Genomic DNA, 18992 nt, shown 5'->3' with positions numbered 1-18992 from the left:
CTGTAACAATAAGGGTTGGGGAGTGAGGGGTGGTAGATTTTAGGGCAATAGGAGGGTTTAGTTAACAATTCCACCCGTGATGTTATGCGAACATAAGCATTTGTCACGCTGCCTGTGTCTTTCTTCTCCTTCATCATTTCTTCTCACATTGCTGTTTTCTCTTCATTGGCCACAATATTTGTCTCCTCGTGTATAAACACACATGATGATAATTTTGAGCGCATCCCAACGGAAAGCATTAAAATATAATTCACGTCTGAAGGCCGCGCAAGGATGCGGATAAGACAAATGTCTCCGCTGCACAACTGTCTGTCTGTCCAGATGTTTTCTCTGTCTTTTTTCCCTTCTCCTTTACTGCATCTGTTTTTCTCTGCTGTACACATGAGCAGTATTAGAGGTATCATTTAACCGCGGTGTCTTGAGAGCAGAATGGTTTCATCATTAGATGATGCAAGAGTGAATGAGACACAATGTTATCTGGTGTGATTTTTTAATAACTTTCCCAGAACGGCTTACTTCATTATGGTGTCATTCATATTTTTTGCAGACCTTACACACAAAAATCGAAAGCTGGGATAAAGATGTTTACAAATAAATACGGACACCGAACAGTAGTTCATTATAAGTAAAAAAAGTTGAACAGCTGCTGTTATGTAAAAGTTGACAACATTATGTAATTGAATTGCCCTGTGTCATCAAAATGATTTTCAGGGTTTAAAAGAGGTTGAACAGCTGCGACTACACAATGGTTGTTTGCAAACCAGATATCCTCATGCTTTGTTATATTTCTTATCAGCTAATGTTTTCTCCTGCCAGTCCAACATCTTGTAGATGAAATAACTTTGATCACGATCCACAAAACATCTGCAATCCTTTAACATCGTTACCTTATATAATATAAGATAAAGCATCCGCTCTTTGAACAGGTCAAAGTGTGTGTCTGATTTGCTTTATGATGTCAGGGTTTGACTTGTATTCAAAGTTTAATCCAAACCAACACGAGGGAGGCAATCTCTTCCTTTCCTAATCACAAACAAATCTCCGTTTCACTCAGCACCTCAAACCACTTTCATTGAGTTTAACATGGAATATGAATACCCTTGTAATTGTTACACAGTTGTTTGTACTCCGGTTTCACCACCGCAAAAGAAGCATTAAGCCAGGAATGAAAAGCAACTTTGGAGCCCGGCGTGAATTCTTCCACAATAACACAGATATTCCACCTGCGTTGCATTTGATCTGCGGCCAAGCCCACCGCCAGAGCAAGAGAAGACCTGTGGATTTTTCCATAGCCCCATCTAAAGATCCAGAGCTCCGTGTTCTGCAACTGCCTGTCATTCCATTACGCTGATACTTAACAAGGGATCAATCAATCCAAACAGGGAACAGTGCCCAGTAAAGTGAAGCCAGATAGGTTGGAATTAGCTATAGAGCATTTTATTTTGAGACTGGTAAAGTAAAAAAAGAAAATATAAGTTAATAAAGATAATATAATTAAACTATTATAGTTCAAAGTAATTGTGGTAAAAATACATTGAATCTATAACAATAAGGAACAAAAGATCAAATTAAAAGATTGGTGACTAATTGTTACAGGCAATGTTTTTATTTTATTTATTGAAGGTTTTTCTTCACATTTTTGTCTTCTCAGAAGGGTTGTGAGTGAACATTGTTGATTGTACAGTCACTGGAATAGGATATAGCATAAATATGTGACGACTGTCTTATTGGATAATTTAAATGTAATTAAGGCTCAATGGTATAAAATGAGGTGTTAATAGGCTTAAGCTTCTACCTACTCCTTTTGAGCATCATTTCTATTTTTTTTCTTCCTTCCTTTTTTCTTTCTTCCTTTTTTCCTTACTTGTATTGTATTGAAATGTGTTATTATGTTGATTTTTATGTAACTTAGATGCTCAAATAAATAGAAATGATGATGATGATGAAGATAAGAGATCGTAAAAATCCAGTGCTTTGCTCTTATTAAGTCTCAGTATCATCTTTATTATCACGTTCTGCTATATGTAACTTTTATACAACTGTTTTCTTTTTATAAGCAGTTCAGTGGAGCTAATCTGTATTTCCTAGTTACAATTAGTACAAATTTACAAATATTTAATTGATGTAAGGTATCAGATCAATTGGGAGGTGTGAGCTGTAAAGGTTGTTGTTATACAGCAAGTCACTGATATATAAAGTAGGATTTTGCTCTACGAACAAAAGAATGAACAATAGATGGATGGATGGATGGACAGACTGACAGACATGTTCTGAGACTGGCCTGCATCATTTCCATAGACAGAGAGACAGATAAAATGATTTAGGCAGACATGTAGACAGACAGACAGACAGTACAGACGGACACCCTTCCAACTTTCTCAGTTGTAGTCTCTTTTAAGTTTCATTTAAATTAAAATTGACTAAATGCTTTTCACAGTCTTAGTGGAAAAGTTAAAACATTATTAAAACATAACTCACTTTCCCTATGAGAGCCCTGAATCAATTATTTATCTTTACTGAATTAGGTTATCAATTCCATTGTTCAAGAAAAAATGTGATTTAAATTTTAAAGTCACCAAAGTATTTATCTTCATAAGAAACACAGAGCATGGGCATGTTTGTTATGTAAGGGATAAAGTACAGGCAGCCAGTTGTTATTGCAGAAATAAGCCCTGTAAAAACGTGTTTTCTATACCAAGAAAGTGACAAGATGAAAACCACTTTTTCTGTTAAAAACGTTCACATTGCATCTTTAGGTAATAATAACATTAAAAATTCAAATCCATGATTTGATTTTTAAAGATTTTTTATAAAAAGTGATTATGTTTTCTGTAAAAATGCAATAAATCCATTATGAAAGGTTTTTTTCAAAATACTATAAATCTATTGAATCAATATATAAATGCCCATTCATCTTTGCCATGTTATATTCATTTGGTTTACTCGTGGTATACACTGATTAAAAAATAAACATTAATGGCAATTAAACAAAACACTTACTTTGTCATATTAAGAACACTGTCATTGCTGCTGTCATCCTTGGGACGTCGTCACTGAACTTTTTTGACAGCGATCAGCTGTAAAATGTTTTGGTCCTGCTCGATTTTCGTTGACTTCGAGCAAAATAATGGGAAGTTTTTAATAAGATCCCCTGGGGTCAATGTGATAGCATGACAGAAACTTGATGCTGTCGTGTGAGAGCAAGTTGATTTATTGCATTCTGCAGAAAAGGAGGACTGGCGTTTTTTGCAGAATGATGGCAGAATAACACAGCAGATATCAGATTTTGCGTAAAATTAAGAATTAATTTTTTAATACTGACCAGATACAATACTGATTTAGGCTGTTCAAATATTTTATTTGCTGATTTTTATTGAATACAGACCTTCCGCAAGAAAAAAAAGTTTCTTTTCAATTTTAACATAAGACAAGACGTTTTAAATGTCACAAACACACTATTAGATTTAATTACTTGTAAATATAATGTCATCAATGTTATTAAAAGACATCATAGCATCCAGGTTACCAGTTTTGAGCGGTTGTTATCTGGGAATAACAAACCTGAAAATGTCACGACAGGCCAATCAGAACTAAGCATTCCAAGGGCCGTGTTATTAATTGATTTAAATTTCTCTAAGTGTGCACAGCTAGTTCTGAATTGCTAACAGAAGGTATTGCCACCACACTGCTCTGACTTTAAAGTGTGACATCATCTTTAAGTGTTTACCTCTTGATGATGTTGCCATGGAAACTAAGCCATGTTGGGATTTGTATAGGAGGGAAACTAAGGAATGAAGGACAGACCAGGTTTAAACTCACACACTCTCGTACAGGGCTGTCAAGCAGACACGAATATTTCAACTTTATTTGTTGCGGCATGAGATCAATATTAATATCAGTCAGTTGATTTGCCTTTTGGGGAATATCTGACTATATCATATTTTTACATCCAAAAACAATAAACTAGACTTGATCAAAAAATGTCAGCAGGTTTACTTGACACGAAATCTCTAATGCAGAGAGGTAGAGACAGCTGATTGTTTTGGCGCACGGTTTGTTATGATGTCATAAGCAAGTGAATAATTCTGTACTGAAAGCAAATGAGATATTCAAAACTCTTGTAATGAGATGTAAGATCGCATTATTTTATCTGTCAATCCATAGCCCAAATAATTAAAAAAACCTTTTAGGAGAAATTTAAGAAAATGTTGGAAAATGAATAAGAAATTAAATGCTAACAATGCCAGCAAAATATTCTTTAAATGTACATTGTCTAAGACATAATTTTGATTAGGCCCTCATTCGTAAGTCACTTTGGATAAACAAAATAAATGAATACATGTAAATACATTTGAAGTAAAGAGATGTAAAACTCTGATCTAAAGATTTTTTAATCAAATGAGCAAGTAGAGCAAGAGGTCATGGATTGAGATGTAAATAAGCTGCCAAGAGAATGAATTCTGAACCTTTTTTGCTTTTGAGTGGGTTCATATTTGTTTTTATGGAGACCCAAAACCTAAGAAATAATGCTTTTGTAAAACAATATACAGTAAGTGTCCTCTGAATTCCAAAGGTTTTGCTCTATCTCTACTTGCATCACGTTTCTGTACCATACCTCAATTGGTGGAGCACCATGTTAGCAGCACGTTAGTCTGGTGTTCAATTTCCAGTGAGCACACATACTGAAAAATACAGTTTAATGCACTTCAAGTGAAGAGTTTAGTTCCAAAACGCAATAAACAATAAAAAATTAGCTACCGCCAAAATCAGTATTGTATCTGGTCAGTATTAAAAGGTAAATTCTTTATTTTATTCAAAATCTGATATCTGCTGTGTTATTCTGTCAGCTTTTCAAAACCGCGACAAACGTCAGTCCTCCTTTTCTGCAGAATGCAATAAATCTGCTTAACCGATCACAGCACACCATTCCACGCATTGTAAAAAATGATAGCGACGCTTTGAAAACATGCAGAATCCCAGTTTTCCTCATCTACTTTGTACTTTGTCATCAACAAACAAACAAAAACAAAATAATACTTTTGATGGCATTGATAAACCTGTGGTGGTTTTCAGTGGTGGAGAAGAAACGTAAGCCATTAAAATCAAATAATTTACGCGGGAGGCACTTAGGAGACGGAAAAATGCCGGCTGTTGCTTGTTCTCACACGTCAGCATCAAGCTTCTGTCATGCCATTAATGTTTATTTTTTTAAATCAGTGTATACAACTAGTGATAATGGCAAAGATGAATGCACATTTATGTATTGAGTCAATATATTTATAGCATTTAAAAAAAAATTATCATGGATTTATTGCATTTTGCGGTTTTTATAATAAATCTTTGAAAATCAAATTATGGATTTGATTTTTTTATGTTATTATAACCTAATGATATTATTTGAAAGTTTGTAACAGAAAAAAGCTTTTTTTATCTCTTTTGGTATAGAAAACACATTTTTACCCAAATTAGTCAAAATCGATTTATTGCGTTTTGGAACCAAACATCAGCCAAATGCATTAAAACATAAATATCAAATCTTATTAGACAAACCCGTGCTCCAATAGTAGCTGCATTCATGCAATGTATAGACGGTTTCATCGGACGCACATGTGCTGTCGCGGTTACGCGTCTGGTCAGAACTTTACATCCGGTCCTGGGGCCGGTTGCACCAGCTGTGCGAAAGTTACAACGTAGCCTAGTTACGACGTAAATGGGCACTAAGTTACAACAACTTACGCACTACTAGATGTTTTTCCGTTGCACCATTAAACTTAGTTTAAACGTAACAATACGTTGTAACTAAATATTTATGAAAGCCTCTGTCCATGAATAGCGGTCTGTATAAGATATCAGCCAGATTAGATCACATCGATGTGCTCGTAATTGATTATGAAGAGCCGCAAGTTCGTCAACGTGTTTTCAAGAACTGTTTTGTTTTCTTTGTATCCATCAATTAAAATAAGAATTTCTTCATGACAGAAATTTTTCTTCCTGTTTATTTTCTCCTCCATATGTGGGACAGATATATTCAAATAAAAGCGTACTGTTTTGAGGCCAATAACGTTGGCTTTAACGTCTTTTTAACTTTCACTTTAGGCCAGTCAAGAATGTGTTTGAAATTACATGCTGTTCAGACTATTTCCTGTTTACCTATTAGAAGGCTTCTGATTGGGTTAAGAAAAATAGACGTCATTCTATGCGACAACACATTACTTTACGGAGAGCTTACAATCTACTAGCTACGTTTTTCCTTGAGAACAAATGGTGCAACCGAATAAAGTACAGAGTTATAAACTAGCTATAGTTACCTAGCCTCTAGTTTGGACTTTACATCGCAGCTTAAGTAAGAACTTAAGAACGACTGGTGCAACCCTACCTGGTTTGTTTAATATACTCTGGAACAAATACCTTGAACATAACAAATGTTTTGGTTTCCTAAAGACGAGGGGAGGCGGCGCTTGTGGATCACTGCTATGTGAAGGGGTGTTTGGCAGCCAGTTTGTAGTTAACATTATATACATTATAGTACACATTTTACACAGTAACATTACCCCAGTGTAGTTTTTTATAAAATATGAACTATGGTAATCCACTTGTTGTTTATTTTGTTTGTTATCATAAATAAACTGCTCTAAAAAGACTCTATTGTTATTGATTCTTTGGGCAGTTTACCGGAAGTTACGTTTGTTACACGAAAGCCGTTTGTTTATGTTGTTACTGCTGAAAGCGTCTATACATCCAATCCTTTAATTCTCTCACTTATTTATTCTTTCTAAAATTTTCCACAGGCTCCCTACTGCCCTATGTGGGTCCACTGCACACGCAGTCTGATGTAATGCTTATGTAGTTCGTGTAGTGGTCTATTTCTTTCTTTTGCTCTGTACAGGTGTTAATTTTCCCTCTGTGCTACACACAGGAAAAGCCCCATTCAGACCACTTATCTTGAAAGCAGATGAAAACTATTTGTATCGATGTCACTTCTTCAGCTTGGGAAAAGTCCAGAGTGGAATCGATTCAATTTGTGTTTACCCACTTAAAAAAAATGCTTCATGATGCCATAGAAGAACAATTTTTAACATCCGAAGAACATTTCTGCTTCATAAAAGGTATTTTGTTGTAAAAAGAGATTATGGGTAAGAAATGGATCTTTGAGGAACCAAAAAATTGTTTTTCTATGGCATCATTGCAAAGATCCGTTTAAGCACATTTATTTTTATGAGTGCACTTGTATATTGGTTTTCACAAAACAAATCAATCATGAAAGCGGCTTCGCTGAAAATCTGCAGAGAATTAAAACGTCTGTAACCAGATACTGAAATAAAATATCAAAGTTAAATGTTTTGCCCACACAGCAGTTCCTTTGTCACATGGAGTTGTCCGTGGTTACACCCAAACACAATAACAAATGGATCTCTGTTCAGACGGGTGAGGCTCTACGTTTTTTGGCCCCAAATGTCCACAGCCACAATGTGCACAGCCGATTATGTAATACACTGTCATAGTGCTGCTGGAGTAATTATTGAAACCTTCAGGCGCTGTCTGGTAATTGTAAAAGACTCATGCCAGTGGACATTATATAAATGTATATTGAATTATGACACAAATTATGTGATTTCCAGAACCCCAGTGCTTTTTCGTAAAAATCTCTAGTCGGAGAAACCGACTGAACCTGGGAACTATGGGTCCTTACTCTCTCCTGCATGTTTACATCTCATCTGGTGAGTTATGACAGGTTTTCCATGCGGCAGCAAGGAGAGTTTGGCAGGAAAAAACTGGGAAATGCAAGAGGGAGTTACTCCTACTGCATCATGTCTCAGGTATTCTAGGAGGTGAAAAACCTGGGATTCATTTTCATTCGATTGGGGAGTCGGTAAGGTAGCAAAGCAGCATGGGAAACGGTTAAACATATAGTGAAAACGGATAACAGCAATGACAGATTATATCTGTCAAATGATGGAGATGAACAGATCCATCCATTTATGTTAACAGATCATCCAGTAACAAAGACCTGAACAAATCTGTTTAAATGACACATGGTTTCCATCCATAATGTGCTTTGTCTCTGTGCATTTTTATCCTACTGAGGATCATATTCAGAAACTTTTTTTATTTGTTCCAGGACATTTTTCATTAAAGACACCAAACCAGTATGTTAAATGGTTTGTTAAATCAGTTTAGCATCTGTTATTTTCTCCAGTTCATTGTAGTCTAATAGTATACTGACAACAACTATCCGTATATGAATATTTTAACCAGTTAAAGCATTATGCACCATCTGCTTTGCGTTAACATTGTATGCTTTAATCTCCCAGCTTTGTAATATTTTTATGATGTGTTTTTTTTGTACATGTTGCAGCACATCTGACCTGTGCCGTACGAATTCTGTAAGTTCATCTCTTGAGTGTATTTGCTTGAGCCAAAATGTCTCGGCAACAATGCTTTGATTTACTACTCTTACACACTCTCTTGAGTGTCCTAACTGTGTAAAAACACTTTGTAAACACATCTGACAAACGTTTTTACAGTGGTAGCCTTGCAGATGTCAATACCTCTTATGAATTCAAACACACATAGGATATTGGTTTTACATGCGACTACGTTACGGAGTTTGGATCTGTCACACTAGTGGTACAAAATGAGCTAATGTTAAAAGCACACCAAATTGGCTCCAAAAATCAGCAGAGGTGATGTACATGTGCCTTATTTTTCCATACAGAGAGCCAGAATCTTTCCCGTAGGTGTTCTCGAGGCAGCCGATAAGTTCACCGCGGTCTCATGCTAGTAGCCTTATTGATGTCCCGTGTCAAGGACTGCTAAAGTAATTCTGTCATGTTTTGAATTGTACGTAAAATTGAAATTAATACCAAACACTGCTGTAGTCTGCTGTAGTCTGGCATGGGAAGAGTCTGATAATCTTACCCAGATATTGTGAGAAATAGAAAGCAAAGAGAAGTAGACGTTATTCCTTATCAGGACACATGTAGGTCATATCTGGATTTCATTCTATGCCAATTTTTTTGAGCCGTGGTTTTAAGCAAAACATTATGTTGATTTATCTTCATGAGAAAACTGAGCGATCTGTAATGTTGGAATGAGGATAATGTTTTTATTTTGTGTTCCATTGCTTTGCAGTTATTTATATAGCACATTAATCTTATTTAACCGATTTCTAAGCATACGAGGAGAAAAACATGGAATAAACCGACATAAATCATGTCTAGCTCTGATTTGATCATTTTCTAAACTGTACTAAACAATTTTTAAAGAAAGGTTATTGAGTGTCATTAGGCAAATGTATTTTGAACCTAACCCTAACCATTTTGAACCGAACCTAACCCTAACCCTAACCGCATTCATTATGAAAAGCAATAAAGCATCCTGTCAGTGCAACTCAATCACATGGCTATTCATAACTAAAAAACTAATTTGTATGAATTCATACATTCTCATTTGTATGTTTTGGTATGATTTGCTTTTGTGCCATTGACGTTGGGATTAGGTGTGGGGTTTATTATAGCTTTTTTTCTAATAATCATTTAATTTGTACAATTCTTCCCCTTTTGTTCATGACCGGCATAAAAATTCTTAGGAGATCAGACAATATTATAGCCTGGCTAACATAAACCAGTCTCATAGATAAGACGTGGTCTGGGAACCACATGCTAATTTTCTCGTATTTGAGGCGTGGTTTACGAATGCCCAGAGCCATTTATTGGACGCTACGAATGTCTATCAAATGCGTCTGTACGTAGCCATAGCCAATCTTTTCAATTATACCAGATGACGTATGTAGAGCGACATAAATTCAAGTGTCAACAACTTTTATCATATGTGTGAACACAGCTGAAAGCTATGCAACTAAACCGGTAGCTGTGTATTGATATTGAAAAGCAACACAATTTAGTGGCACTGTGACAACCACAGTACAGGCATAATGATGTAAGGTTTTGTTCTATGTTATGTTGTGTTTTGTACTTTTATTTTGACACCCTGTTCTGTTATGATTTCTATTTTGAAATATCATAATGCCATGCTTCACTTCCCACTTCCTGTTTGTCTAGTATAAACCCACTTCCTTTTGATTATATCACTGCTGATTATTACTTTGCCTGTTTAACCTGTTTGTTAGCCTTTCTTCTTACATGTTATCCTGTGTTCTGTTTTGTATCTGCCTGTTTTTGACCCGTGCCTGATATCTGGATGTTGATTGTTTTCTGCCTGCCCTGACCATTTGCCTGTTTATTGGATTACATTTTGGATTGCCCCTTACTGGATGTGTTTGCCTGCCCTTTTTGGGATTTAGTTTAATAAACCTCTTTTGCACATGGATTCATCTCTCCATTGCTTTCTTTAAAGCACCCACGTTACAAATGACAATATGATATAAATAAAAACCACTTACCATTTATAAGCTAATTGTACTTAGTCGACGACGATGCCTAGCAGGTTGGTCCTATAAAATTCTGTGGCTGTCATGTCTTGCCATATCCAAACATCCTTCTTAGATTTGAAATTGTTTAATGCTAAAAGTTGCTCTTTTTTTAAACTTGCAATCAAAAGTACTTCGAACACGATCTATGGCTGGATTGAAAAGTAACTTCGCGTCTGCTGCCATGTTGGATAAACAAAACTGCTTTGGTGTGTCGCATAAACGTCGTCATCGTCTTGCTGCCTCCTTCCCGGAAAAATTGGTCCATAGTTTCCATGCTAGACTTGCAGCGTGAATAAATTTGCATGCAAGGCAGCATGGGGAAACCCGGCTAACAATATTATATATTCTCAAATAACTGATTATGGTTAATATTTTATTACATAAAATGTGATGACAAATTGCTCTCTGTCTGTCTGTCTATCTTATCTATCTCACTGAATATTATAATAGATTTATTTCAGTGATGATAGGAATAATTAACGAATTAAAAATCAAAAACATGACTCAAAAGTCTCTACTGATCTGGGAGTACCAACATGCAGCGACAGTTGGAAACACATGGTATTGTAATGGTATTTGTTATGCAGGTTAATCTTTTTCCACCTCACCATCTTTCTTTGCTCATTCAGTCTTGACTTTCTTTCGATGATTCAATCCTTTCAGAATGAGTGGTAACATTTTCCAGCCCAAGTAGCGCATGACCTAGTTTTAAAAGAGACGCACAAATAGCACGTGGAAAACAGATTAAATTCTGCTTTACTTCAATTTAAATGGGTTATTATCAATTCACATAAAATCTGAGGTAATTATGTCTCGTATTTAAATCTAAAATATCACAAACGCCTCAGAATAATGAAAATCATTTATCCAGTACAATGTTCGATCAAAAAACAAAATATCCAACGGCCAGATGAAGGACAGAGAAAACCCAGACTAATAAATCTCAGTGACTCTTCAAAATCTTGAAATGAACCAAATTACAAGGCATCTGTAATTGGTTGCTTGCAGGCAGTTTTGCAAAGCATTTGGCCAAGACAAAAGGGTGAACACTAGACACTACTGGGATTCTTTAACAGATTTATGAAAAGAATGAAAGACTAATGATTTTTTCAACTTCAAATTTGGTTTCTGTGAAAACATAACAAGTTGAAAAACATTTTCAGGTGTTACAAATTAAAGTCATTTTTAAGATCCAACTTTTACTTTTTACAGTGTATCTATTAATGTGGCTTCTGCATAGGTTTATAATATTTAAACCATGTTATATCAAAAGACAATTTGATTTAAATAAAAAAGTAAAAAATGCAATGATTGACATTAATCTTTCCCGATTAGCTTCAACGTGGATATCAGGACCGGGTATCTAAAAGACATCCATAATTTTCTAGATGTTACCAACACACTTTTTTAAGAACTTGGTGCCATTTGTGGTCATTCAAATGTCTGGTAGAAATTGCCATTACGGAAAATATGGAAAAGAAATCAACCAACTGTGGAGATATTTATGACTTCTTAAAGGCCAGCCAATGTTTAATTGGCTTCTCTTCCCTTTCTGAATCTCTGAACGGTTCCTCAGTAAATGTATTAAAGCTGTGATGTGCAATGTTAACCTTGTGACCGATGTCATCTTCTCTTTTCTGCTTAGTTGAACGTTTTCAATGGAGTTTATTTTAAAGGAGTTAAGAAACAATTGGAAACTTGGGATTTTTGCCGTATGACAGTTGTGATGACAACATCAGTCCTAATCTGCTCAAATGCTCCTCGTATTGTCCGAGATCATGGCATCTTTTGTGTTTGTAAACATATTTATAAGATATTGTTCCATTGCACGCCACTCTGTTTCCACAAAAGGGCTCCTTGTATTTCATGCCGTCTCTCTTTCTCTCTCTCTCTTTAAACATTTTTAGCAGATGTGTTTGTCCTGGTTTATTTGCCTTAACAGCATTCTGTTCTCTGTCCTCTCTGTTCTCTCTTATGGATCTGGCATCAAACCCACATCAAACTGGTTATCTTTAAAGAAAGGAAATAAATGGATAGACTCTGAGTTTATAAAGGGCAAAAGTTTTTGATTCCCACTGGTTCACATTGATCTGCTGTTTGGACTCTAAAGACTTTGTTTTCATAGCTTAGTTAATGTCTGCTCTGAAAAATAACAATTACACAACCCAACTCGGGAAAACCAAAGAAAGAGCTCTTAGGCAAGTAAACAGATGCCAAATAAAACATTAATGTGTTTGAATTTACGATAATGAACTGCTGTATTTAGAGATAAGAAAACTTTGACCTTTCTCACCCCAATTTAAACCCCACTGAGGCCAAATAAGACTCAATATGGTAGCATGCCAAATGATGACACACCTTCAGAATGTCAGAATATGTGCCAGTCATTGACTTGGAATGTTAAATCATTGTTTGATTATTTGCAATAATAATTAAAGTATTCTGTTTTCATACAAATGATGGAAATCATTAAAAGAAAAAATGAAAAGGCTTAATACAATTGCATGAAAAACTGCTCTCAAAGAATTTGTAATTTTAGAAGTTAGAGGCCTTTCAATCTGTCATAATAAAGGGTTATTGCTACAATACCTCCTCTGAAATGGATTAATGGATTAAGATGGGTAGGATCAGGTAATACCACCTATTATTATGTGAAAAACCAACCACAGCTGTATGACCCCAAACATATGACATTTTTAAAAGAAGGAACCCTTTGTGACTATTGTCAATTGAACTTTCCAAATATATTTATAAAAATCATTTTTGTGTAATTCTTTACTGATTGTTATGCTTGTTTTATCGTTTTATGTATTTTGAAATAAATATGTGAATGTTTAAGAAGTATTAGTCTGTGGCACCTTAAATTCAATCAATGTAAAAACATAAAATTTTCTCCATAGCACCTTTATTCAAATTTTAATAGTTCCTGAGCAAATAAAAATATTTTTACCATCTGCCCTAATATGGGCAATACTTCCATGCCAACCATTGGTCAAAAAGAGGGTAATACAAAAATGTAAAAGTATAAAAATTTGGCAAGTTATAAAAACAACAGCAAACATCACTCACAGAGCTTGCCAGACATTTGCGTTGTGCTTTGATATTTAGGTAATCCACAACCAAATATGAAAATTCTGTCATTATTTACAAACCTGTAAAAAGTTTTTTGTTCTGGTGAACAGGAAGGAAGATATGAAGAGCTTGGTTCCAAAAAGCAATAAATCTATTTTGACAAATTTTTGTAAAAACGTGTTTTCTATACCAAGAAAGTTAAAAGATGAAAACCACTATTTTATGTTACAAACTTTCACATAGCATCTTTAGGTTATAATAACATTAAAAATCCTTGGGACGTAGTCGCTTAACTTTTTTGACGCCGATCAGCTGTAAAATGTCTTGGTCCTGCTTGATTTTCGTTGACTTTGAGTAAAATAATGAAAAATTTTTCATAATATCCCCTGGGGTCAATGTGTTAGCATGGCAGAAGCTTGATGCTGTCATGAGAACAAGCAACAGCCGGCATTTTTTCCTTTGCCCGAGTGCCTCTCATGTAAATTATTCGAATTTGATGGCTTACGTTTCTTCCCCGACACAGTTTTATCAATGCCATCAAAATTACTATTTTGTTTTTGTTTGTTTGTTGATCACGAAGTACAAAGTAGATGAGGAAAACTAGGTTTCCGTGTGAATTCAAAGCACCACCATTGTTGTTTACAGTGCATGGAATGGTGCGCTGTGATTGGTTAATCTGATTTATTGCATTCTGCAGAGAAGGAGGACTGCCGTTTTTCGCGGTTTGTAAAATAACACGCCGAATATTGGATTTTGCATAAAATTAAGAATACACTTTTTAATACCGACTTAATACAACACTGAATTTGGCGGTAACTGGTGTTTTTTTTTTTTAAATGGCGTTTATCGCGTTTTGGAACCAAAATCTTCATATTTTCTGGAAAGTTTGTTACCAAACCGATCAGAGGCCCCGTTGACTTCCGTAGTAGTAAAATAATACTATGGAAGTCAATAGGGCTTCTGATCAGTTTGGTACAAACATTCCCCCCAAAAAACTTCCTTTGTGTTCATCAGAACAAAGGAATTTATACAGGTTTATAACAACATGAGAGTGAGTAAATGATTACAAAATGTTCATTTTTGGGTGAACTATCCCTTTAAGATTCTCTGAAGGCACTGTAAGATAAATATTTTGAGTGGAATCTAATGTGAAACATTACTGAACACATACAAAATTAATTTTGAAAAACACAAAGTTAATAAACTCAATACACATGCTGCAATTTCCTCATATACAGACTGATTTAAAAAGTGCTTGATTTTGAATATGCAGAAATATTAGTGTTACTCAAAGTACTATATTCCTTTCATCAGAAGCAATTGCTATATCATTAGATTTGGTTGCCATTGTGAGCAGTAATTCGTCTTTGTGAATGGCTGGTAACTATAGGGAAAGAACACATTAGCATTGAATGTGATTTCCGGTGGAAATGTCCTCTTGGAGTTTCTGTTTGTTACCACTTCCCTGGGATGGGAACTCCACACTCATACCAGCCTACGAAATGATGTGGTGTACGCCTGCCAATAGCCCCGAAACTTACTGGCTCTTGTCTATATGAACGATAATAACCTAAAAAAAATCCAAAAAATGCATACTGTTACAAGGCTGAATGAACTTTATTTTAGCTATTTAATTTGGCCACTAAGTGGCATTTTGAGCATTTACAAACATAATATTTATTTAAAAAAATGTATAAGCCGATTTTTTTTTGTTATGCAGTACAAATTCCTGTAAGCCAAATGCATACATTTAAACATACATTTTTCTTAATAGAAATAGCCTATGAAAATGTAATTTAAACAAAATATTTTTTAAATGTAATGCTTTAGATCTATTTCACCGTTGCTGAAGTATGCATCTTAAAATTGATTACTCTAAGTATTCGTTCATGCAGCTTAAATATGCTGGATGACTACAGAGCATGCTCAGATGTGTAGTACCTTGAGCTGTGGGTAGGTATAGGGAGAGGTTGTGTGGTCCTGTTCTTCCCTCTAGATAGGAGTCCACAAACTGGCAGTGGTCCTCTCCATGGCCAAATGTATCAGCAATGCTGTAGAATGTTTCTGGAATGGTGGAAAACAGTCTTAGCTTGAATATTCCCCAAACCACAGACAGTGCATTGTATTTAGCTGAGGGAAACTGTGGTTTGGAACCAAACGTTCTTAGGCTCAAGTCCAGCGCACCAGAAATAGGTCGCTTTAGATTACAGTCACAGTGGCTTAAGCAAGCATCAGATAAATGCTATGTTTTAAGCTGCGATGTGATAATCAAGACATAAGTAGTGTCAATCAACAGAGAAAAGTAAAGGTCAATACCTTTCAGTCCATTTCCCATGAAGATCTTATAGCGCAAGGAGTTGCAGAGGACAACACCGACAAACTTCTTGTACCATGTGCGCTTGACAAACTGACTTCCCCTACAAGTACTGTGGGCGGGGTTATACCTAAATGTAAACGGGATCCAGATAGGTTCGCCACCTAGGGAGGGAATCAAAGGCATTGAGGGTTAAAAATGCAATTTAATTATAATAATTATAGTAATAAAGGCAATGCTGGTTTATATAGTTTAACAATCTGGAGGAAACACCAGAACATAAGCATTGCATGCTGGGAAAGATATGCTGTTTTTCAATTGGTTTAAAGGGGTAGTTCACCCAAAAATGAAAATAATGTCATTAATGACTCACCCTCATGTCGTTCCAAACTTGTAAGACCTCCGTTCATCTTCGTAACACAGTTTAAGATGTTTTATATTTAGTCAGAGAGCTTGTTGACCCTTTATTGAAAATCTATGTACGGTACACTGTCCATGTCCAGAAAGGTAATAAAACATCATCAAAGTAGTCCATGTGACATCAGTGGGTCAGTTAGAATGTGTTGAAGCATCAAAAATACATTTTGGTCAACAAAAAAAAATTATGACTTTATTCAGCAGTCTTCTCTTCCGTGTCTGTTGTGAAGCGCATGCGCGAGACTAAAGTACACGTATGACGTATAATCCTCAGACATGTTTGCGAAGTTTCTTTTTCAAACTTACAGTGTGTCTCTCCCTCAGACTGTAAACGAAGCCCGGAGTCACATAAAAAACAGATGGGGCGCACCAATAACACGTCAGCTGCGCCGTACGTCAGCCGCGTCACTGCAGTCACATGACTTTAGTCTCGCGCATGCGCTTCACAACAGACGCGGAAGACAAAACAATGCTGAATAAAGTCGTATTTTTGTTTATTTTTGGACCAAAATGTATTTTCGATGCTTCAACACATTCTAACTGACCCACTGATGTCACATGGCCTAATTTGATGATGTTTTTATTAGCTTTCTGCACATAGACAGTATACCGTACATAGATTTTTAATGGAGGGTCAACAAGCTCTTGAACTAAATCTAAAACATCTTAAACTGTGTTCCGAAGATGAACGGAGGTCTTACGAGTTTGGAACGACATGAGGGTGAGTCATTAATGACATTATTTTCATTTTGGGTGAACTAACCCCTTAAATGTTACTTTGTAACGGTGCATTCACAAGGGCGCCAGCATTAACGCCTGACGGAGGGTGTGTGTCAAAATAGTCCAACAGCCAATAACAGTGGCTGCAACACATCCTTCTCTGTTCTCCGGTCTTGCATAAACGTAATTGGCTGGCTCTGCACTAGGTTATTTGCATAAGGCAATATGACTGGCTGACGCACGTGTTGGCTCTTGAAGAGATGAGAAATGTGCGCATGACGTCACCCATTCAAAGTAAATAGGAAGTGTTAACGCTTGCGCCCCGTGTGAAAGTACCGTTAGAGACTCCAAACATAGATGTATGTCGTACCTGGGGGCCGTTCTATGAGAAGAGGGTCATCTAAACAAAACAAAACAGACATTTAATGTGAGGTTTATGCATTTCTTAACAGCCTTTATAAGCATTCAGTCATAAAAGCTCACCTGACTCTGTTACATATGTTAAAGTTTCACTGAGCGGCCCCAGGCCGAAGATATTTTTTGCTTGAACTTTGAAGTAATACCTAAAAGAAGGGATTAAAACACAGATATATAAAATCATAGCATACTGTCAAGGAGAAAATGTATTATATGAGAAAACCTTTATGTAGATATAAAACTAAACTGAACATTGCTGAATAAAACTCCCACCCCTTTAACTTAGTAATGGTACAGTGAGGAGCAAAAGGCTGGAATGGCACAGATGGAGAAAGGGGAGAAAATGAAAAGCTTAAAACAGTCTTCACATGATCATGATGATAAAGATATGAGCCTTTGATCAAAAAAACCTGACAAAAAATAATGACAAGAAGAGGTTGCGTGTTTGAGAGGAAAACGCATCAGAAAGGAATTTTAAATCTGACGAAACCTCTTTGTGACAAAAAGCAGACCGCAGCCACTTAAGACTGGAGCTCTGGCACATACTTTGCCAATGAGAATAAATAAAACAAGAATAGAAATTAGAAAAGAGATCTCTGATGAAGTTCAAAGGGTGCGTAGGGCAGGGCTGCTTAGTGCTCATAGCCTCCGGTCTTTCAATGACTTAGTGTTCAGTAAGCGCTCGCTTCACTAGGTTTAACTCGGGACCCGTTTAATGACATAAAATCGGCACTGCTGGATCAAATTATAACAGCCACGTGGAAACTCTGACCAAAATAAAGAGAAATGGACAATTATAGTCAGACAGCCAGAGGGGGGTGGGGAGAGAGGATTGTCATTTTTCAGCCAGGGTGAATGTGTCATTTTTCCTCGTCTTTAAGAGCATACATCATTAAGGATGTCTGTTTGTGTGTGTGTATCTGTTTGCGATGTTTATGTAAACGTGCGTCCTTTTATCCTTGTCCTTTTGACCAGAGTTCTTTGTGGAATTGATGAAAGCTTGAGTCTGGAAATCGCATCCAAGTGGTTTGTCATTGTTTCTTTAACAAAGAAGTGGCTGTTTTACCCCACAAACATTGTATTTATTAAGACTTTCCCTCGCTTAGTATGAAAGATTCAAAACTAAGTTTCTAAGTAAGCAAATTATTTCTAAAACTTATCAGCAGTGAATTGGCTGAATTATTAAGTGTCAGTCAAAGTGCTTGGCTGACAGGCTGTAATAACAAAAAGAGGTTTAAATGAATCCCAGAGGACAATAAAAAAACCTTCATCCTCATATTTCACACCTAACAACCAAACAAACTGACATGTCTAATGAGTGCTTATGAGTTGAAGTGTTTTCTCAAGGTAGCGCCGAAAAAAGGGCATCTGTCTGTCTGGGAAAGTGTGGAAATGTCAATCAAACCTGGAGGGCTGCACACAGCTGTATGCGCTTATGCATGCGTGAGTAACTCATCTGCAGGCTCAGACAGAATATATGGATGCTTTATGCATTTTTGTGCCAGTTTTAATTGGAAAATCGGTGGAATTCAGTGGATTTGTTTTAAACAAATGTGATAAATTAGGTTGAGGGTGCTTGTTATCTTATTTTAAAGGTGCAGTGTGTAGATCTTAGCGTCA

General features: G+C 36.0%; 1 protein-coding gene across 2 annotated transcripts in view; it reads right to left on the bottom strand.

Annotated features, from left to right (window-relative positions):
* Positions 1-13320: 13320 nt before the first annotated feature.
* Positions 13321-18992, bottom strand: part of fndc1 (fibronectin type III domain containing 1) — a 40883-nt gene continuing 35211 nt past the window's right edge. For both annotated transcript variants that reach the window (XM_065256817.2, XM_065256816.2), the window contains 5 exons: positions 17439-17518; positions 17326-17355; positions 15821-15982; positions 15446-15568; positions 13321-15074 (listed from right to left, as the gene is read on the bottom strand). In XM_065256817.2, coding sequence (XP_065112889.1) covers positions 14959-15074; positions 15446-15568; positions 15821-15982; positions 17326-17355; positions 17439-17518 — 511 coding nt within the window. In that variant the 3' untranslated portion in view covers positions 13321-14958. The remainder of the gene's footprint in view (positions 15075-15445; positions 15569-15820; positions 15983-17325; positions 17356-17438; positions 17519-18992) is intronic.

Source organism: Paramisgurnus dabryanus, chromosome 12, assembly GCF_030506205.2.
Source record: "Paramisgurnus dabryanus chromosome 12, PD_genome_1.1, whole genome shotgun sequence".
In the NCBI taxonomy this organism is placed as follows: domain Eukaryota; kingdom Metazoa; phylum Chordata; class Actinopteri; order Cypriniformes; family Cobitidae; genus Paramisgurnus; species Paramisgurnus dabryanus.
This window is presented reverse-complemented; position numbering and strand designations above follow the sequence as displayed.